Here is a 22,084-nt window from a genome sequence, read left to right on the forward strand (position 1 = left end):
GGTGATAGTCGGCACCGTTGCCTTTGTTTGCACACGGTGAACACTGCTGCCGCCATAGTGCACCATTTGGATTGCTGATGGTGGGCTTGCCATTGGCGAGGGTCGTCTATGCCTCTGTTTGCCAGGTGCACCACCAGGTCGGTACAATCACTGTGGATTGCCAGGGTGCCATTTATTTTATTTATTTATTTAAGGCTTTTATATACCGGTATTAGTAGGGACATCATACCGGTTCACATTTGAACAGCAGGGTTGAAAGTACATAACAGGGAGGAGGAACTGGGAGAGGGATAACTTAAGTGCAGCATGGAAGGATAGGTTAACAACAACAAGAAGTGAACTTAGAAGAACCTTAACATACGGAGAGTAGTGCCATGAGTGGGGGCACTATACATTGTTGCAGGTACGGTCACAGACATTCTGGTTGTGGGTGAAACCCATTGCATGTGGTAGGTATCACACAGGGAATCCCTGGTATTGCACAAACAAACATATACTTCCATGCTGGATTGCCTGTGCCAGATGCATTTGGCAGTGACTCTTGATTGCTATCAGGAGCCATTGGCAGGTGGCACCAAGAGCGCTTTTTAGTACCTTCATGTGTCTGGCACTCAAGGGTGCTACACCTCACATGCGGTCCACCACTGCTGTTTTGTGCCCACAGGTGCTGTCTTTCTATACATATGCGTCGCTGTCTGCATGACAGAGAACCACGGTGTGGGTGCACAGCACTGCTTTGCACAATTCAGACTCAACAGAGAGGCACTACGGTTACTAGGTTCCCACTGGCGTGTGTGCGTGTGTTATTTTGATGCCAGCAGACATCCCATATCGGTGTGCTGCAGTTGCTGGGAGGTCTTTGCCAAGAATATGATTCTGTTCACTCCATTTTGTGGTGGATATCAGGGTACATTCCCCTTTCAGGAGGGGATGGGACCCTCATTGGCTTACGCTCTGGATCCCCTTAAGGGAGAACTTCCTTGGACGCATTCCCTCTCCAGTGTGTGACGCTGACCAGGGTAACGCTATAGCCTTTGAGTCGCATGAATCAGTGCAGCAAAATGGGCCAGCTGGGTGACTTTTTGCTGATTTTTCCTTCATCTTGTTGCCATGTTGGCCCTAATGTCTGCCTAGGCAGCCACCAGCAACTATTCTGGTTGCTCTGCGGACCTTATAGATCAACAATTGTGCCCCACAATTGATCCGATTGAACAGCGTGCGCTCCCTCCGCATCGGCGGTGAGAGGTCTGACTTTTCAGAAGTGCCTTCATTATGTTCCCTCTTAGTGCCCTTGTTTTATGATCATAGAATGGGTTATTTTTCACATCCTATCCTCTGGATTGGCTTCGCCTCTGAGTGGCAGCCACTAGGATCTGAAAACCACCTATTGGGAGCGCTTGCTTTCCTGTTGCACTATTGCGCAGTGGGGGTGCCTTGTGTCTGTTGATGAGCTATGCAGATTGGGAATCCTTGTTGGGTTGTGAATTCCTGGAAATCTTCCCAGTAGCAGATGAGGATTCCTATTGCATGGATAGAGTGCCTCTTTGGATGCCTGATGAGTGCAACGTGCATAGTTTCATGTCGTGCTGCTCCTACTCATCTGTGTTGTTGGGTGGCACTCTACCTCTGAGGGGAGGTTTCTCCACCCTCTGTTTCTTCACTGGCATGTTTGTCATCCAACAACTTCCCCTATCTAGGGCAACTTGGGTCAGGGTGGAGGATCCCATAAAAGTGGCTTCCCACCCATATTACTGTTATGGGTTCTTTACTCCTCTTTCAGAAGTGCCCCTGTTGGTAGATGTGTTCGTTGGCAGACACGGCAGTGCCTATCCATGTGGATGGTTCCGCTAGTGTGCAACGATGTTATCAGGTGGAACAACAGGTTATTCTGAGCCATAGGTTTGATATCTAGGCTCGGTTGTTGGACACTCTGTGCATCAGACTGTTCCTTTTCTGGTACCCTCAGGGTTCCCAAATTGGTGAGAGCCTTCTTGCAAGGGGCTGCCTCTGGCAGCATTCCTTTTTTTGCCATCAGCAGAGAGGTTTACAGAATTCTTCTCATGTTCTCGTCATGCTGAAGCCTAGGACTCTCTCAATATCTTTACTGAGGGAAGATGGGTCATGTGGGCTATACCTGCCTCAGCGGCAACTCCCTGCTGGGATTGGCAGGGGGTTCGTATGGTTGGGAAGTCTCACATCTGTATTTTCTACAGCTGTCTCCTTTGTCTGCCTCTTTATGTTTTTACCTGGGAGTTGTTTTCTTCTTGTATTTGCTATATCATGGACTGAGGTGGACTATACCCGAGACAGGGAGGGGCACAGTAATGCTCTCAGTAGAGCATGCTGAAAGCTCTAGAATCTTTGAGATCAAAGTTCCGTGCCGGGCTCCATCAGATGATGTCACCCATGTGTGAGGGCTGACATCCTGCTGTCCTCTGAGAACATCTGTTACAGGTAAGCAACTCTTCATTTTTGCTTCCTGATTTTTCTGGAAGTTCACTGGTTAAAAAAAAAAGGTAACATTTTTAATTTGATTGTGTTAAAGTTGTCCACAGTTACAGAAATACTGGCAGGATGGTGTCAGTACGGAGGTATATAAGGAGTGACATCAGAGAGCTTCAAAACAAGTGTATTATGATATTGGCCCTACCTGTAAGCTGAGAATGATATGAGCACAAATTCTCATTGAATGGATGCTCTTATGGGATGTGTCATGATTAGCTGAGACCACAATTGAAGCAGAAGTTGGAAAAACAATAGTGAAAAGTGAACTGACTGCAGTTTGATAATATAATAATTGAGATTTTAGCTGCATATTCTCAATCTCAAACTTTACTTTTTACAATTATAAGAAATTTTTACGATGGGTCTTTTTTATATTTGACAGTGATGGGAGATTTCTGGGAAACCAAGTTCATATGACTAATCCCTTTTGAAGAAGTAACCAGAGGGTCCAGAAACATTATTGGAGACTTGGAGGGAGAATAAGATAATTGGCAGGAAGTTCATCATCTATCTCCATTTTCTCTTTCCTTCTTCCCAAAGGTTTTGAATGACACATGGGTTTCCTTTCCTTCATGGTCTGAGGATTCCACTTTTGTCAGCTCTAAGAAGACCCAGTATGAGGAGCACATCTACAGATGTGAGGATGAGAGGTTTGAGGTATAAATGTTAATTATGCATTTATAATAGATTTTACATGAAAGAATATTCTAAGAAGAGTTTTCTGAGGTTTAAAAAAAAAAATCACATGTATATATTTACAGGCACTGCTATGGTGCCAACCAGAAAACCCTACATAAAAAAGACACACAGATCCTATATGGCATTAGGACTACTGTAACGGGAGTGGGCTTGACCCTCAGAAAGCCATGAGTAAATTACAATTAAAATATAATAAACCACCTATACCAAACTGCATTGACTGCTAGCATTTTAAAAAGTAAGAACCCTATCAATGAAAAGGCAACCCTGAAAATATTACACTAGGCCCTAAAACATCAATACACCTCCTATTAGGAAAACAGGACAAACCAAACTGCTGTGGATTCCCAAATGCTAGGAGAATACCTCTCCTTGGTCACACAGGCAGACCCTCACCAGATAAGAGAGAAAACTGGAAACCATTTCATCAGACTCTGTATGCAGTGCTACAGTGGAAAAACAGAATCATCACTAGTCCTCAGCCATTAAACAATAAAATCAAGAAATATAACAAACATAAATCATAATAGTATAAACATTCTAATAAAACAAATTTTTCAAAACAGCAGATCAGTCCAGACAATTGGGTTTTGCATCCCTACCAGTAGATGGAGGCAGAGAATGAAAATGTTTCAGGCACTGCTACTTAACTGAGAGTGCCTCCTGCAGTCTCTCAGTATTTCTCTGTCTCCAGCAGATGGTAGAGGTGCAAACCTGCAGTCTGGAGTTTTGCAAAAAAAAAAAAATCTAAGGAAGAAGAGAGATTCCTAGTAAGAAGGCTCCTTGAGGTATTAGGTTCCTTTGTGAGCCAACTCTCGGGTAGAGCACGGTGAGCGGGGGGCTTGGTGATCCCTGAACTAACTCAAACCTTGTCGATCAGGGGGTGCGAAAACTGGGAGTCTTGGTTCCCTCACCCCCCTCTGGGTCCTTGCCACCTTCAGCAGTTTCCTCCTGGCATCTAGAGGCAGGGAAGTATTTATTTTAGTTTTCCTTGCTTGCTGTGTGCTTTTTTGTTTTGATGGAGGTTCCTTTAAAAAAAAAAAAAAAAAAGTAAGAAGGAAACTCTGTCAAATGCTGATCGGCCTGACTGCCGGGAGGCAGGGTCGGGTGAGTGGCCCGGGCAGCATCGGGAACGCACTGCCGGCAGTTTCAGCGGCAGGGGCTATTTCTAGGCCTGATCGCGTTGACATGTCATCTTCTGCTCAGCGTGGGAAAGTTTGCCATGACTGCGGCTCGAAACAACTGTGCCTCAGAACCGTGTAGTGGGTTGGGAACTGCTGTCTTCTTGCCGTCTGGCAGGTTTGGGACTGCCAGCTTGGCAGTAGCTGCTTCCTGATCTTGACCTCTCGGTGGATTTGGGGGTCCAGTGGTGGTGGCGTCAGCTACATTGTCTTAATCTTGGAGCTGACTGTTGCTCCCAGGTTGCTGCCCCCTTCAGGTCGCCACCCAGTGCAAGTGCATGGCCTGCACAGTGAGTTGTGCCGGCCTTGAATTTATCTTGTGCTTATTCATTATGGATATGCTGAAACCTGACTGGTTGGTTCCTTCAGGATAGGTTTAGGAACCACTACTGTAGAGAAAATTATGCAATTTTTTGTTTTCCCATTTTTTACTTTGTTTTGTGACTGCTGTAAAGCTGTGTAGAGAGGAACTTGCTTACTGAGATTGAGATTGCCTATGTCAAATGATTTATGTACTGCATGTTTGAAGTGTGTGTAAGAGAACCAGATTTTTATGTGTTGATAGCAATAGGAATTTACTGATTTCTGTAATTTTTGCCTTTTGATGTCAACTTTGTCTTCACTTTTCTTTCTATTCAAGGGCACATAACATTAAGTGACATTAGTCTGGTATTTAATTACAGTCCAACCCTTGTTCAGAAATGCTTTGTTTTTTAAATTTTTCAGTTTTTTTTCTCCTGCAGAATTTCTCTAGGAACAGAAAAGTAAATAATTGCTGAGGCTTTATTTGTTATAGCTGATTTTTTTTTTTTGCAGGAATTAATATCTGAATCACATTTTATAGCATAATTTTTACAGTATTAATTGTATGGAGCAGATGTGACTAGGAAGTTCAATTTAACCCGGGTATTCTCTTCCCAGCTGGATGTCGTCTTAGAGACAAATCTTGCTACAATCCGAGTTCTGGAGACAATTCAGAAGAAGCTCTCTCGCTTGTCTGCGGAAGAACAAGCCAAGTTTCGACTGGACAATACCCTGGGCGGCACGTCTGAGGTAATCCACCGCAAGGCCCTGCAAAGGATATACGCTGACAAAGCTGCTGACATCATTGATGGGCTGAAGAAGAACCCATCCGTCGCTGTTCCTATTGTACTGAAAAGGTATTCTGAGGGATACTGTTTGTCACTTTTCTGCACTTGTTAGGTCCAGGGATGTTGCGCTTATGGGAATGTAGCTTGATTTTAGCAGTAACATTAGGTGGAGTCCTTGAGCAGGAGGGTGAGTGTATGCTTCATGCTTTAGTCCTACAGTTCTGAAAACTCTTCTGATTTTCTCTGGCTGGCTCAGTGTGGCCAAACCTTTTTTTCTAGGTGAAGTTAATTCCTTCTGGAGGCAAGTGAAGGGCTCCGTCCCAAGCCTGTACTGAGGGAAGACTTACTAAAGTCCTCCTTCCTTTCCTTCCCTTGGGACTAGGTTTCTGAATGCTAAAGAATTTCATTTTTCCCCTGATGTAATAAACACACAAATACGTACAGGCCGATGCAATATGGACGTGCTGTGCGTCCAAACTTGGGCGCTCGCTTTCCTGACGTGCGCCCTCCACCTTTCTTGAGTATGCGATGCAGTAGGCAAATGAGCCGCTGCGTTAAAAAAAAAGAGGACGCTAGGTACAATTATGCATCCTAGTGCTTCCCCAGCGTTGGGCGCCGATGAGAAGTGGCTGTGCACAGGTTAAAAAAACGAGTTAGAGAAATGGATGCTTATTAATTGATTGTCCGTTTTCTTAACTTGACCATCAGCAAGCCTTTTTTTTTTTTTTTAATTTTATTTTTTTTTTTACCTTATTCTTTTCTTGGTTCCCCCAACTTAATACCATCGTGATATTATGTCAGTGGAACTACAGAAAAGCAGTATTTCTTAGCGTCCAGACAGATGAATTTGGAACCAATGGGTTTTGCACCTCTACCAGCATAAGGAAACTGAGCAAAACTGACATCACAGTATATATACACCCCTGCAGTGACATCAGCCTGCCAGTATTGTCTGTCTCCAGCAGATGGTGGACGTGCATCTCCCTACTGGGGATTGGCTCAAGTTTTAGGAGGAAAAAGAAAGAAGGAAATCTAATTCACCCCACTCCTGCGGTGATACCAAATGGTCCCTCCCCCAGCTGAGAATTCCTGAGGTGATTTCCGTGGACCCTTAGATGAGTGCCTTGGCCCGGTAGCTGGTTTTGTCAGCTGGTGTGGACTTAGCTGTTAAAATAGATGAAAGGCAGTGAGCGTGGCGGTGACTGTATATGCCCTTTCCCCTTGCAGTCGGAGACCGTCTCTGTCCTCAGCTGGGACAGGCTGAGCTCAGGTAAAGCTTTAAAAAAAAAAAAAAAAAAAAAAAAAGAGGGTACTTTGTAGGGCTTCCTCCTTCCTCTGGTCTCCATGTTCGGTGTGCTGTTCCAGTATTCGTTCCCACCCCTGAGGGAGGTTAAGGGACATGGGCAGCCTGGCGGGTTGAGCAGCCCTTATGAGCTAGGCCTCGCTCTTAGGCTTTTCTTTGTGCCCCGTGTGGTAGGCCGTGGCAGCATTTTTGCGTGCTTTTCCCTCTGCGATAGACTGCCCTCTTCAGGACCATTGGTTCGTGCAAGAGCATCTGGCTGTGCAGCCAGGTTGTGCGTTCAGTTTTTGGACGCTTAGTTGGACGCCTGCTTGGGCATCCAGGTGGTAGCGGCGTGTGTGTTAGGCACGCACTTACCTGTACGCATAATTTGGGCGGCATTTAAGCATTCTTCAAACACGGGTTCTGCGCTTAAGTTTAGGACGCCTAAGTTTTGGATGCATTTATTTTACAGTGCAAATTCAGCTGGACGCACACTTTTCAGTCGACGGTTAAGCATTCTGACAGACCGATGGCGCTCATAGCTAAGAAACCTAAGCGCCTTTCCCTCTGTGCTGCCTGTCATATTTGGGCATCCCTCTAACTTGTGCCAGTGCTGCTTAGAGGCTCAGGGAGAATTGCCTTCATCCGATTTTACTAAGCCTGGTTCTTCCCAGCCTGATGAGGGCCTGAGTAAAGACATGCCAGAAGGGGTGCTTGACCTTGGAATTTCCTTAACAGGTTCATCAGCAGGGGAAGGAAGCTCAGTGAGGCACAGCACAGGTACCTTCTGGTTTTGGCATGGATCCTTCTGCCTTTTCTTGGGTGGAATTTCTTTCAAAGATTGCAATCCTTTCCTCAGGCACAGTCTTCAGCCTTGCCAGGTCAGAGTCGCAGGTGGTGGGTGACCTCTCACTCGCCCAGTACTGTTGTTAAGTGCCAAAGTACACATAGACTGGTAGCAGGTCTTCCCAATAGGGATCCGGATGGCACGGATGATGAGGCTGATCCTTACTCTCTGGAGGATGGGGAAATTCCTCCGGGACTGGAATCATATAGGACTATGTTGCGGTTCTTTCATAGAGGTGAGCTACTGGCTCTGATTTCTCAGACATTAAAGATGCTGGGAGTACCTGGGGCTGATTCCATGTCTGAGCCAAAGAAAAATCCCATTTTGGTTTCTTTGTGTAAAGCCTCTTGTCTTTTTCCTGTTATGGAGGCCATTCAAGAATTGATCTTTACTGGGTCCCCGCAGAGGCTAATTTCAAAGGTGGTCAAGTCTTGAAAGGCCTTTACCCCCTGAATCCGGTGGAGGGAGAGCATTTTTGTTTTCTGAAAGTAGATGTGCTTGTCTGTGCCGTCTCTAAGTGGACGACTATCCCCATGGAGGGAGGAGCGGCCTTGAAGATATGCACGATAGAAGGATTGAGTCCATCCTTAGGCAAGCATTTGAAGCTGTGGCAGTGACCTTACAGATAGATTCTTGTTTTTCCCTGGTGGCTCGCTCTTGTTTACTTCTCTCTCAGGAGGTTGATGAATCTGGAGTGAATTCCAGGCAGTAATAGAGCCAGCAGTGCCTTTTTGGCAGATGCAGGCTGCGATTTGGTCCGTACCTCAGCCATAGGGGTGGCTTCGGTAATAGCAGCCAGGCGTCAGTTATGACTGAGAAATTGGTCAGTCGATGCAATCTCCAAGGCTAACTTTACAAAATTGACTCGCTTAAAGGTTCGCTCTTGTTTGGGAGCGAGTTGGCGAAACTGGCCATTCCTGAACATACCCAGATCAGTCCAGACCAGTGGGTTGTGCATTCCTACCAGCAGATGGAGTCGGAGAACAAAAACTTTGGGCACTGCTACATAACAGAGTGCCACCTGCAGTCCCTCAGTATTTCTCGGACTCCAGCACATGGTAGAGATGTAAACCTGCACTCTGTTAAGTTACTTTTTTTTTTTTTTTTAATCTATTAGGAAAGTTTTTTTCCTCTGTTAGGCTAGTTAGGACTTAGCTGTATAGCTTTCTGAGCTGTTAGGCACCTTCGTGGGCCATCCCTCAGTTGAAGCCGAGAGACCGGGGGGTTGGACACCCTTGCCTGAGTCTCATCCGCAACAGTCCAGTGGCTTCGATAGCCAGGGGCTCCTGGTTCCCTCGACCACTGAGGAGGCTCCCCTCAGTCCTTTCTTCAGGCTCCAGGAGTTCCAGTGTAAAGTTTCTTTAAAAAAAGAAAAAGTAAAATAAAAAGAAACTGAAGCCTTTTCAAGGTAGGCAGAGTTGCTTCAGGGGACAGACCGTGCCGTGCCGTTTTGTCGGCAGGCCAGTTGGAGTGGGGAGCTCGACCCCCGCGGGTCCTAATGACGGCCCGGGGCTTCGGGTAGGTCGGCAGGGGGGAGGGAAGGCCTTCGTGCGTGTGCTAGGTCGCATTTTTTCATGCTAGCAGCTCTCCTCAGAGTTTTCACGCCTGCAGGGAGTTCGTTATTTTTAGCTCCTGCAGCCGCGCAAAGGTTTCCCCAGATTGATTTTTTTTCTTGCTTCTGACGACCACGTGGCTGCTCGGACTGGTGTATGGCACACTGACCGAAGATGGGGACCTGCTGGGCGTGTGGCACGTCAGGGCAGGCCCTAAACACTAGTTCCCTTTGTACTGCCTGTTCCAGAGGGAAGGAGGGAACTTCCTCATTGGGGGTGGGGCATCAGGCAGACAAGGGCTCCGTGCCTCTGGGCCGCGGGCATCCTCTGCGAGGGAGGGTGGCTCGTGGCGGATGCCGCGGGAGGAGGATGCCCCTCCCATTCTTTCCCTGGTGGACCAGATTCCCATTTTTGTGGATGACCCTGGGCTACCGGACCCTCCTGTTGGGGGGGGGGGTACTGATTCAGGGGAGTTCTGTTCTGAGTTTGCTGCTGCTACTGCACCAGGCATTCCTGGCTAGGAAACAGGCGATCCTGAAGAGAGCAGCACAGCTGGATGCTTTGGTGGAGCCTCCACTAAAGCGGGTATCCACGGGGTCCACGGACCTTAATCAACCTTCAGGGGCTCGACAGAGGGCTCCAGGTGAGAATAGGTTGCCGGCCCCACTCGGGGATCCCTCTGGCTCCGGGGCGGATCAGGATCCGGGACTCACCCAGGATATATGGGTGATGTGGACCAGGACGACCTCCCACCTTCAGAAGGTGATGATCCCAGCGTGGTATGCTTGTTTAAGCGAGAGGAGCTTTGACCTCTCATTCCCCAGATCTTGGATGTCCTGGGGATCAAGGTTTCGCAGGAAGAATCAGGCAGCGAAGGTGTCAACCCTGTCCTTGATGGGATTCAGGGTCCGACAACTTCCTTCCCGTTACCTAAGAAGGTTCGCAAGCTGATGACCTGGGAGTGGGACTCGCCGGATGCTGGTTTGAAAGTGGGAAGAGCCATGGTGAAACTTTACCCCCTGTCGCAGGATATATTGGATCTTCTAAAGATATACCGAAGGTGGACGCGACTGTGTCTGCCGTGACTAAGAAGACCACCATTCCTATGGCCGGGGCAGCTGCACTGAAGGACATTCAGGATCGCAAACTGGAGATACACCTTAAGCGAGTCTTCGAGGTCTCAGCGCTGAGCCTCAGGGCTGTGATTTGCACCAGCCTCGTGCAGAGAGCCTGTCTTTGAGTCCAGGAGGCGTCCGCAGCTCCCAGTGCCGAAGGCGGGGGGGCCCTTGCAAGCCGCACGTTTGGAGGCAGGAGTTGCCTATGTTGCTGACGCGTTGTATGATTTGGTACGGACCTCGGTGTGTAGCATGGTGTCTGTTGTTACGGCTCGTAGACTACTCTAGTTGTGTAATTGGTCAGCAGATTTATCTTCCAAGTCTCAACTCTGTAACTTCTCTTTTAAGGGCAAGCTTCTCTTCGGGGAGAATCTGGACCAGTTAGTGAAATTGCTGGGGGAGTCCAAAGGCAACAGACTGCCGGAGGATAGGAAACCTTCTGGGAAGGTTTTTCCCCCTCCAGCTCGTTTTTGGGATTCTCGCAGATTTCGCCCTGGTGGGCCCCGCAGGAGCTGAAGACCTAGTCCAAGCTCGGGATGTCAGCAGTCCTTTCGTGGAGGACGGCGCCCAGGCAACCCTCCTGGGCGCCATCCTCCCATTGAAGCCAGGGCACCCAATCCATCGTAGACTCTGTCTGAGGCAGATTTTCTCAGGCAGAGTCTAGACCAAGAAGAATGGGTATTGACAGATGAGGCATTTCAGCTGATTAGTGGATCATTGTGGCTTTCCATTTCTGGACCTATTGGTGACTTTTCGCAATGCATAGGTTCCTTGATTCTTCAGTCGAGGGAGAGATCCAAACTCCTTGGACATCGATGCTCTCGTGCTGGAATGGCCGGATGACAAGTTACTGTATGCCTTTCCCCCATGACCCATGCTGGACAGAATGGTTTGGAGGGTCGAGAATCACAGAGGGATGGTGCTTCTGGTGGCACCAGATTGGTCCAGGAGATGGTATGCGGATTTGCGAAGGCATCTGGTAGATTTTCTCCTCTGGTTTGTGGCCCACATGGATCTGCTGTGGCAGGGGCCTGTGCTTCATGAAGATTCAACTCAATTTTGTCTTATGGAATGACCCTTGAGAGGGCTCGCTTGCTGAAGCGTGGATATTCTGCTATGGTAATTGCCACCTTGCTACAAGCAAGAAAGTTCTCCACGTCTTAGCTTATGTGCTGGTTTGGCACGTGTTTGAGGCTTGGTGTGAAGATAGAGGGGTGCTTCCTTGTTCAGTTAAGATCCCGCTCATTTTGGAATTTTTGCAGCATGTAATGAATAAAGGGGTGGCCCTTAATTCTTTAAAGGTACAGGTAGCGGCTCTTGCCTGTTTAGGGTTCAGGTGAATGGTGGTCCCTTGTCGGCTCATCCAGATGTGGCCTGTTTCTTGAAAGGAGTGAAATATCTTCATCCTCCCTTGTGGTTACTGGTGCCATTATGGAATCTTAAACCGGTTTTGGATTTCTTAGCAGGTTCTTCATTTCGACCATTGTAAACCTTTCCTTGAGTTTGCTGACATTAAAAACAGTGTTTCTTGTGACGATTTGTTCTGTACGTAAAATATCCAAGCTGTAGATCTTGTCTTGCCAGGAGCTGTTCCTTTGAGTGACTCCAGGGGCGATACAGCTGTGTACTGTTCCTTCCTTTTTGCCTAAAGTGGTCTCTGATTTTCACTTGAATCAGTCCTGCCGACTCTGGATAGGGAAAGAGATGTGGAGGAATATTGCCTGTTGCGACCCTTGCCTGTCAAGAGACATGTCGTGGGATATCTGGAGGCTTCTAAACCTTTCCGGAAGATGGATCACCTGTTTGTCCTCTACAGTGGAAGTACACAGAGCAAACCGGCTTTGCGGGCTATTATAGCTCGCTGGATTAAGGAGGTAGTCCAGGCCGTATATGTGGATGTTAAAAAGCAGTTACCTAGTAAGGCTAGGGCTCATTCCACTAGGTGTCAGGCAGTGTCATGGGCGGAAGTTAGATTGTTGACTTCCATCGAAGATTCAACTTCAGCTACGATGTGGTCCTCCTTACACACCTTTTCCAGGTATTTATCGTCTGGATGTGCAGGCCCGGGAGGATGCAGCTTGTGTACATCCCATTGGTTCTGAATTCATCTGTCTGGATGCTAAGAAATGAGAAATTACTACTTACCTGATAATTTCCTTTTCTTTTGACCAGACAGATGAATTCAGCTTCCCGCCCTTGGATACCAAACGATTGGACTATAGTCCCGTGTGGCTGTTTTTTTTCAGGGGTTTCTTTGTGTTAGTCCAGTCCCTAGACTAGTGTTGATACATTCGTTGGCTGAGTACTGAAATGGTTTTCTGTTATTAATCAAGTTTTTGCTAGTCTGTCCACAGTTGGCTTTTGAAGAGAATACTGGCAGGCTGATGTCACTGCAGGCGTGTATAAATACTGCGATGTCCGCTTATTGCCTTCTCCATCTGGTTGAGGGGCATAACCCACTGGTTCTGAATTCATCTATCTGGTCTAAAGCAAAGGAAATTTGCTTTAGATTGGCAGGAGTTAATTTTTTTAAGTAAAAATGTGCGCGTGAAGCTCACATTTAATTTTTACCTAAGTGGGTAATAACTAATAGTCTCATCAACATGAATTTACATGTGACGAGCACTATTAGCTATGCGCATTTTGGATATTGCAAAAGGGGTTATGGACGCGCGCCCAAGCGCTCGTTAACCCATGCGGTAGGCTCAGCACACGATATTGCATCGGCCTGAAAGTGCAGGCAATGACCAGTTGTAGCAGTACAATGCTTCCTGCTGCAATATGAAATATATAGACCTGTATGGGTAATACTGTTTATAAGAACGGACTGCATTTTATTAAAGAATGATTTGAAGGCTTCAGTTCCATAATTTGAAGTCTTGTAGTGTTAACTTTATCAGTGTCCATGTCCATGCTCTGTTTCTATTATGGTCCAGGTTAAAGATGAAGGAAGAGGAATGGAGAGAAGCTCAAAGAGGATTTAACAAGATCTGGCGGGAACAGAATGAGAAATACTATTTAAAATCTTTGGATCACCAGGGTATCAACTACAAACAGAATGACACCAAGCTCTTGCGGTCAAAGAGCTTACTCAACGAGATTGAAAGTATATATGATGAGGTCAGTGCAGCACTTGCTGAGAAATGCCATGGATTAACGTTTGGATGAGAAACAGGCTATTCACTACGATATAAATTAATCGGTTGTATTTCTTCTAATCTAACCTCAGGAAATGACCATAAATAGTTAATTAACTACGGTTCGAGACAGAGCTCTTTCTCTAGCAGGTCCGAAAATATGGAACACATTGCCTTTAGACATAAGGCTGGACTCTCACACACAAACATTCAAGAAAAAACTTAAGACATGGCTTTTTGAGCAAGCCTTCAAGCTTGCTTCAACCTAGACAGACTTAGCCCCTGGTTTTCCTTATTTCTCACCTGATTTCATTTTACCATATTTTATTGTACATTATTTTTGTTTGAGGTTTTTTTTTACCTATTTTTACTACATTTTATTTTGTTTTTATCTATAGTTTTAGCCAGCTGAGTTATTTTACATGGATGTAATATGATTTATATATTTTATGAATGTATTTAACTTGATCATGTTACATTTTATTGTATAGATGTAAACCGATATGATGTCCCCATGAATACTGGCATACACAAGTAAATAAATAAATACTGTAACATTTCTTGGGAGTCTTGAGGAAAGAGGACATAAGATCTGTCTGAAACACCCAAGATGTATTATGATGTCTAACCTAATGCGTAATTTGAAATATTTATTTATTTAGACATTTTATATACTGTCGTTCCATATAAAGATCCCAGTGGTTTACAAAATTAGCATTCATAACTATAAATCAACAAATTACAATTTACAGAGGTAATATTCGTAAACAGGTCTTAACATGAATCAAATGAGATACTGGTATAGGAGGGAACATTTTTTATATTTTCTAATATTTTTCTGTTGCCTTGCCATTTGTTTTATTTGGCCATTCCTGTTCATACCCAGATCACTCCAAACAAGTGGGTTATGCATCCCTACCAGCAGATGGAGGCAGAGAACAAAACAGTGAGGCACTGCTACATAAGTGCCACCTGCATTCCCTCAGTATTTCTCTGTCTCCAATAGATGATAGAGGTGTAAACCTGCAGTCTGACTAGGTATAGTTTAAAAAAAAACAAAAAAAAAAAAAGATTAATTTCGGATTTGTTGTATCTCTGAGGTGTTAGGCACCTTGGTGGGCCATCTCTTAGCCTGAGCTGGGTGACCGGGGGGGTTAGTAACCCCTGCCTGTTTTGTAGCCCTTTGGTGTCTGAGGTCCTGATAGCCAGAGGACTGGCTCCCTCGTGGCCTCTGAAGCCTCCTCCTGCTTGCTATTGTCCCCACAAAGGGAAGTAATACTATTTCTTTGTCCTTTAAATTAAGTTTAAAAAAAAAAATAAGAAAAACAAGACTGAGTTTGTTTGCAAGCTGTCTGGCAGGACGCTTTCGGCAGTGGGGGCTGTCTGTGCCGGGTGCAGGTAGAGAGGGGTAAGCCCATTGCTATTTTCTCTGCTAGGGGATCCTGGCAGCTGGGGGGGTGTTCCTCTGTGCTATTTGGCGTCTCTGTTCCTTCGTGAGTTTTTGGTAGCCGAGTGGGAATGGTGCCAAAACCGCACATGGTGGTCTGCAAGGCTTGTGGCCTTTGGTTGGCCCGCCTCTGTTCCCATTCCCTTTGCATTGGGTGTGCTGTGGGGGGCGAGGGAACCTCCTCTAGCGTATTGGAAGACTGGAGGGCCTTGAGATCATTGGGGCCGCGAGTGTGTGTGTGGGGGGGGGGGGGGGGGCAATTGAGACAGCCAGATCAACACTATTGCTTGCAGCGGCCTACAGGCCCGCAAGAGGCTGGTGATTTCCCTCCTTCGCTCTCCCCTGTGACTTAATTACCTGCCGAGGATCAGCATGGAGGGAAGAGAGTCTGAAAGTAGCTTGTCTGATCATAGCGCTGCGGATCCGGAAGACTTTTCCTCAGAGTTTGTACTCCTCATACATAAAGATCAGGGGAGGTACTCCATTTATTTTGTGTTTCCCAAGAAGGAGGGCTCTTTTTTGGCCCATTGTGAACTTGCAAAAGGTGAATGTATCCTTAAGGGTTCTGTATTTTTGTATGGAGACGCTGCTCACAGTGATAGCAGCTGTTCGAAAAAGAGTTTTTGGTGTCATTGGACCTAACAGAACCTACCTCCATGTTCCCATTCGAAGGGACCATCAGAAGTTTTTGGTTCATGGTGCTAGGGCAGCATTTCCAGTTTCGAGCTCTTCCCTTTGATTTAGCCACTGTGCCCGTACCTTCACAAAAGTGATGGTGATGATGGCGGTGACTCTACAGCAAGAGGGGATTCTGGACGATTGGTTCATCCAGGCAAAGATGGAGGACGAGTGCGTGGTGTTCCAGTTGCGTTCTCCAGGGTGGGTGATAAACGCGGCAGAATGTCATCTGTTGCCGACCCAATACTTGGATCTGGGAGTGCGATTCAATACTCGAACAGGCAGGGTTTTTCTTTTTTTTATTTTCTTTTTAATTGAATTTACAATTAACACAAGATAACTTGTACCAGTAATAGGAATATCACAGAAATAAAGTTCTAAGCAATTCTCATAATACAAAGGTACTATTATTAACATTCCTCAAAAATTAAAGAACTTTGGGGGGACCAAGAAAGGTAATGGAGTGAAACATTGCAATGATTTATCATAAAAAGAAAAATGAGAGCAAATCTATGTTACATTTTTACTGCCAAGACTACATAAGTGTTCATTTAGGAGTGAGTGTCCAGAAAAGCCCTAAGCTTAGATGGTTCAAAGAATACATAATTAAGACTAAGATGGCCGCCGACTGAGCAGCAGGGAGGAAGTAGTCTCTCACAGATCTGCTTTTTCTTGAGAAAATCTGTGGGATCTCAATTAATATGCTTCACACAAAACGCAAGGCGAAACTTAAATAACTGCCCCAGCCTACGGTTTCATCCGAGTTGATACAGCAGAGGATTGAGCAATTTCTTTCACCTACACCGGAACCAGGTAGAGAGGCCGCGGTGGGAGTAAGCGCGGAGCGAACACCTACCCTACAGGCCGACGAGATCTCATTGAGCCCCAGAGCGCCAAGAATGACAACCCCTCCCTGTGGAGTACATGCGGTATGTTTGGAATCCTTAATGCCCACGCCCTTGCAAGATAGGGATGGGGCTAGTTTTCTGGATATAGGACAGATGCCGCTTTGATTCCGAACCTACGGTAGCCCCGGCGGGGCTGGGTACTTCAGATATTTCGACGAAGACCCAAGTGGCTACATTAAAGGCCATACAATCGGGGATTTTTGGCACTAATATTCTGCAGAGTGAAGGAGATGAAGTCACAGCAGCCCCAGGAATGCAATTTAAACTAAAGCCTGCAATAATAACATTGGATAGTATTTGGGAAGTTTTGGCCTCACTTAGAAACTGCTATTTCTTCTATTACTAGAATTACTTCAGATACAAACAAACATGTACTGGCTATGGAAGGAACGATTACCTCGCAAGATTTAAAGATTAAAAGCTTTGGAAACTAAATTTTCCTCATATGAAAAGATACAGCAAGGGTTGGTGCATTCTGAGAATATAGAGAATTCCTTAAGCTTGAATTTAAGGGTTCTCAACTTCCCAGTTCTTAAATCTATACCACCAATAGATTTCTTTAAGAGTTATATTTCGAATATCCTTAAGATTCCATCTAATGCAATGCCTCATAACAAAGGCCTTTTATCTACCCCAAGAGGAGTCAGAACCATCAGGAGCAGTCTCTCAAGAGCAACATATTATGGATATTACTGATTTATTGGAACTTTCCCAAGAGACAGAAATCTCTCAGAGGGGAACTTTGTTAATTTCCTTTGCTTTTATAAGTGAAAGGAATACTGTTCTAAGGTTTTTCCTACGAAATAGGAACCTTACTTTTCATGGAAAACAGATATGAATTTATCCAGACGTGAAAAGAGCAACACAAGAACGACGAAAGAAGTTTTTGACCATGAGAACTGAGATCCTTGCTCGTGGGGGGCAATATTTGCTACGCTATCCATGTAAATGCCTAGGCAGGGTTTTTCTGACTTCGGACAATGTGTCGAAGTTGCAAGCGCAGGTGCAGTGTCTGCTTCAGCTGCCAATGCTGAAGGTCTGGATTATCTCTAGGTTCTGGGCTGTATAGCTTCCATGTTGGACTTGGTTCCATGAGCCTTTGCTCACATGTGTCCTTTGCAGAAGGCACTGTTGTCCAGATGGAATCCATGGTCGGATGACTTTCATCTGCCCTTACCTCTTCAGGGAGAATCCAGATCCAGTCTCTGGTGGTGGCTCTCCCGTCCCAGTTAGGAGAAGGGAGTGGATCTGGAGGCTCCGGATTGGGTAGTAGTGACCATCGATGCCAGTCTCAAGGGTTGGGGGGGGGGGGGGGGCAGTGTGTCGGGGTGATCTGTGCAAGGACTCTGGTCTTCAGCGGAGAGGGCCTGGTTGATCAGTTGCTTGGCGATGAGGGTGGTACGCAGAGCCCTGGAGGCCTTTCTTCCCTTGGTAAAGGGTCGCATGGTGAGAATCTTCTCAGACAATGCGACAACGGTGGCTTATATTAATCGTCGGGGAGGTACGAAGAGTCATGAGGCGGCTCTGGAAGTTCAACAGTTTGCTTAGGCGGAGTGTCATTTCGAAGGCGTGGTGGAGTCTCACAGCAGGCGCAGGCAATTTATTTATTTATCGAGTTTTATATACCGTCATTCGGTTTCGCTATCACAACGAACATTACATCCATTACAATGAACAAGCGGACTTCCTCAGCAAGCAGCAGTAGATCTAGGGGAATGGGAATTATCCCCGGAGGTCTGGGATTGCCTTTGTGCCAGATTGGGAGTGCCCCAGTTGGAACTAATGGCGATGAGGGACAATGCGAAGGTTCTGAGGTTCTTCCATCGCAGGAGGGAAGTCAGAGCAGAAGGGCTGGATGCTCTAGTTTGTCCCTGGATGACAGGAATCCTCCTATACGTGTTTCCTCCTTGGCCTCTGGTCGGTTGCGTATTGCGGCGCGTGGAGGCACATCCAGGCCAGATGGTTCTGGTGGCACTGGAATGGCCTTGCAGGCCGTGGTTCGTGGATCTGATGGGTCTCGCAATAGACTGTCCTTTCCAGTTGGTTCATCTGTCAGGGTTGCTTCAGCAAGGTCCCATATTTTCAGATCGGAAGAATTACTTTTGTCTAGTGGCTTGGCTTTTGAGATGGCGATTGTGCTTAAAGGGTTAGTCAGAGATAGAAATGTCCACGTTGCTTCAGGCTAGACGTCCTTCTACATCTATGGCTTATGTTCGGGTCTGGAAGGTGTTTGAAGCTTGGTGCCTTCATAAGCACCTGGATCCCCTGTTTGTGAGCGTTGAAGGGTCTGGCCTACATCTCTCTGAGTTTAGGTGTCCGCCTCTGGTTGCCATAGGGGCAGGGGGTAAGGCTGGTCATTAGCTTCCTATCCAGATGTGTGATTTCTCAGGAGTCAAGGGTTTATGGCCACCAGTAAGGAAGTTGTGTCCAAATTGGAACCTCAGACTGGTTATTCATGTGCTTTGTGAGGCCCCTTTTGGGCCTTAAGGGGGAGCGTCATTGAAGGATCTGACGTTGAAGGCTGTTTTTCATGTAACCATATGTTCAGCCAGGCAGATTTTGGAGCTGCAAGTGTTATCTTGTAGGGACCCCTTTCTACGGGTTGAGTCTGAGAGGGTGACTGCGGATAGTGCCGTCCTCTTTGCCGAAGGTGGTTCCTCTCTTCATTTGAATCAGATGGTGGAGCTGCCAGCCTTTCTGGACTGGTTTAGGGCCTCTCTACCAGAGAGTGAGCTGCATCTTTTGGATTTACGCAGGACCCTGTTGTGTTATCTGAAGATTACAAAATTCTTTCAGCATTCGGATCACCTCTTTCTACTGTTCGAAGGGGTGAAGAAAGGGGCTAAGGCTTCAAAAGCTACGATTTCTCGCTGGTTGAAAGAAGCTATTTCTTCTGCTTATATTTGTAAGAGCCATGTGGTGCCCATAAGCTTACCAGCTCATTCTACAAGAGCTCAGGTGGCATCCTGGGCAGAGTGTCAGTTGGTTTCTCCACAGGAGATATGTAGGGCAGTGGTGTGGTCAACGCTTCATACTTTCATCAAGCATTATCAATTGGATGTGTGGGCACAGGAAGACACACCCTTTGGTGAGAGTATTCTGCGTGTAGGTCTTTCGGGATTCCGCCCAGTTTAGGGGTGCTTTGGTACACCCCACTTATGTGGACTGATCTGGGTATGAACAGGAAAGGAAAATTGGTTCTTACCTGCTAATTTTCGCTCCTGTAATATCACAAATCAGTCCAGAAGTCAGCCTATTCTTACTGCCGAAAGACTGAATATACTGGTATGTTTTGCAGAAAGTTTACATGCTGTAAATAAGTTGAGATGGGTGTTATGGAGTTATGATTTTTTTCTGGAAGCATGGAGGGCACCAGGTCAAGGGGATTACAAACCTGAATTTCCTGTTCGCCCTGAAAGTTAGGGTGATAGACTCTCTACTCTTTAGCTTGGGTAGAGTTCAATACTGAGGGATTGCAGGTGGCACTCTCAGTTATGTAGCAGTGCCTCAAAGTTTTGTTCTCTGCCTCCATCTGCTGGTAGGGATGCATAAACCCACTTGTCTGGACTGATCTTTGGTATTACAGGAATGAAAATTAGCAGGTAAGAACCAATTTTCCTTTATAGCACAATTAGGATATCAGCCCAGCCTAGTAGTGTGTGCAGCTCATGCTATTTTATCTTTGGTCTCTTGCTTCAGCGGCAAGAACAGGCATCTGAGGATAATTCAAGTGTGCCAATTGGACCACACCTGACACTCACCTATGAGGACAAACAGATCCTGGATGATGCTGCCGGACTTATTATCCATCATGTGAAAAGGCAAACGGGAATCCAGAAGGAGGACAAATACAAAATCAAACAGATTATGTACCATTTCATCCCGGACCTGCTTTTTGCTCAGCGAGGCATGCTTTCAGATATAGAAGAGGAAGAAGAGGAGGAGATGGATATTGATGAAGCTACTGGGGTAGCAAAAAAGCACAATGGGGTTGGGAGTAATGTGCCCAAAGCCAAATTGCTCTTCAGTAGCACGGCGGCCCAGAAGTTGCGGGGCATGGATGAAGTATACAATCTCTTTTATGTTAACAACAACTGGTACATTTTCCTGCGACTACACCAGATTTTGTGCTCACGACTGTTGCGTATCTACAGCCAGGCTGAGCGTCAGATCGAGGAGGAGACCCGGGAACGAGAATGGGAACAAGAGGTGCTGGGGATTAAACGGGAAAAGAGTGACAGTCCTGCCATCCAGCTGCGACTCAAGGAACCCAGTGAGTACTGCTGTCTTGTGTGCTGCTCCATATGTGTCAGGTTCATGATAGTTTACTTGTCATGACTGCTTTTTATAAAATTGTATGGCATATTTTATTTGCCATAAAATTAAGCTGATTTTTATTCCATAATGAGCAGAGTTAATTATGTGTTAAAAAATGGTTTGTATGACCCTCAACTCTGTCCTTGAAAAGGTGGAATAACAAAAATATTCAAATATAAATGTTTTCAATAAGGTACAATAAAGTTGCATTTCTATCTCTTCCTGCTACACCAGTTCAGTCCACACAGGTAAGGTATGTTCCCCTACTAGCAAATGGAGGCAGAGCAAACTGATTTCTCCAGTGATATTATGCCACTATGTAAAGGTGGTGCAGCATGGTGAGAACCTAATATTCTCTGCCTTCAACCAATGGTAGAATCTGGTGCAGCAGGAGTTTTTGGAATGCTGGTTTGGGCCAGACTGCTGGTGTGCCAGTCTGTGTGAATTCTAATGTGTTCCCATTTCCAGAAGAGACTAGGTCGAGCTCTGAGGGAGAGCCACCCTTTTCTTCTTAAAAGAATATTCCGAGAACATCTCAGCAGAAGGTTTATTTTTTATCTTTGTCTTGGGGCAATCTCTCAAGATTTGCAGCTTCAGTGGGAGTCTCTGGTATTGGCAGATGCTGGTCCTCTTGCTTGCTGTTCCAGCATGGGTGCCCCCAATTCTGGCCTCTCCAGATGTGAGTACCTCGAATGGTTCCTCGGGAGTCTTTCAGCCTTTTGCACTAGGCTGACTGCTATTCAGAAGCCTGATGCAAACCCAGATTTTACTTCTAACATGGGCAACACTCTGTGCAGAGCTGAGGAAGCAACCAGTCGGGAGGGGGATGTAAAGCTTACTCTGTGCTTATGGCCAGGGACACAAGAACACTTAGACTCAGTAAAAAGTATAATGTATTTTTATTAGTCAATATAAGTGTTCTCGGGAGATACTGGGTGCCCTTAGTCTTACAATCTGACCAGCATCTCCCTGGATACAGGAAGTGACCCTTGTTTTATAGATAACATTCAAATACAGGAAAAGGATAGAAGGTTCTAGAGACTTGCATGACTGCCCAAAGGATCATTTACATAAGTTGTAATGTCAACTGCATGATTAAATCATCGCTAACTACCCTGATTGGCTTCCCAGGATGTGTAGCCCATTTCCCATGGCTCTCTTTGTTCTGTTAAACTCTTACTGGTAAAGGCAATCAACACGTCTGTAACTGTGTGGATTACAAACTCCTGAGAATGGTGCCTGAAGCTCCCCTGTGGTGACTCTATGAATAGACATCACCTGTCTGGTGCCAGCTTGCATGCTTCTATAGATATTCAGGGACAAT

General features: G+C 46.0%; 1 protein-coding gene across 2 annotated transcripts in view; it reads left to right on the top strand.

Annotated features, from left to right (window-relative positions):
* SIN3A (SIN3 transcription regulator family member A) overlaps positions 1 to 22,084 on the top strand; it is a 173,174-nt gene that overhangs the window by 109,339 nt on the left and 41,751 nt on the right. For both annotated transcript variants that reach the window (XM_029574814.1, XM_029574813.1), the window contains exons 12-15: positions 3,046 to 3,162; positions 5,307 to 5,545; positions 13,210 to 13,393; positions 20,143 to 20,716. In XM_029574814.1, the coding sequence (XP_029430674.1) occupies positions 3,046 to 3,162; positions 5,307 to 5,545; positions 13,210 to 13,393; positions 20,143 to 20,716 (1,114 nt within the window). The remainder of the gene's footprint in view (positions 1 to 3,045; positions 3,163 to 5,306; positions 5,546 to 13,209; positions 13,394 to 20,142; positions 20,717 to 22,084) is intronic.

Source organism: Rhinatrema bivittatum, chromosome 13, assembly GCF_901001135.1.
Source record: "Rhinatrema bivittatum chromosome 13, aRhiBiv1.1, whole genome shotgun sequence".
Taxonomy (NCBI): Eukaryota; Metazoa; Chordata; class Amphibia; order Gymnophiona; family Rhinatrematidae; genus Rhinatrema; species Rhinatrema bivittatum.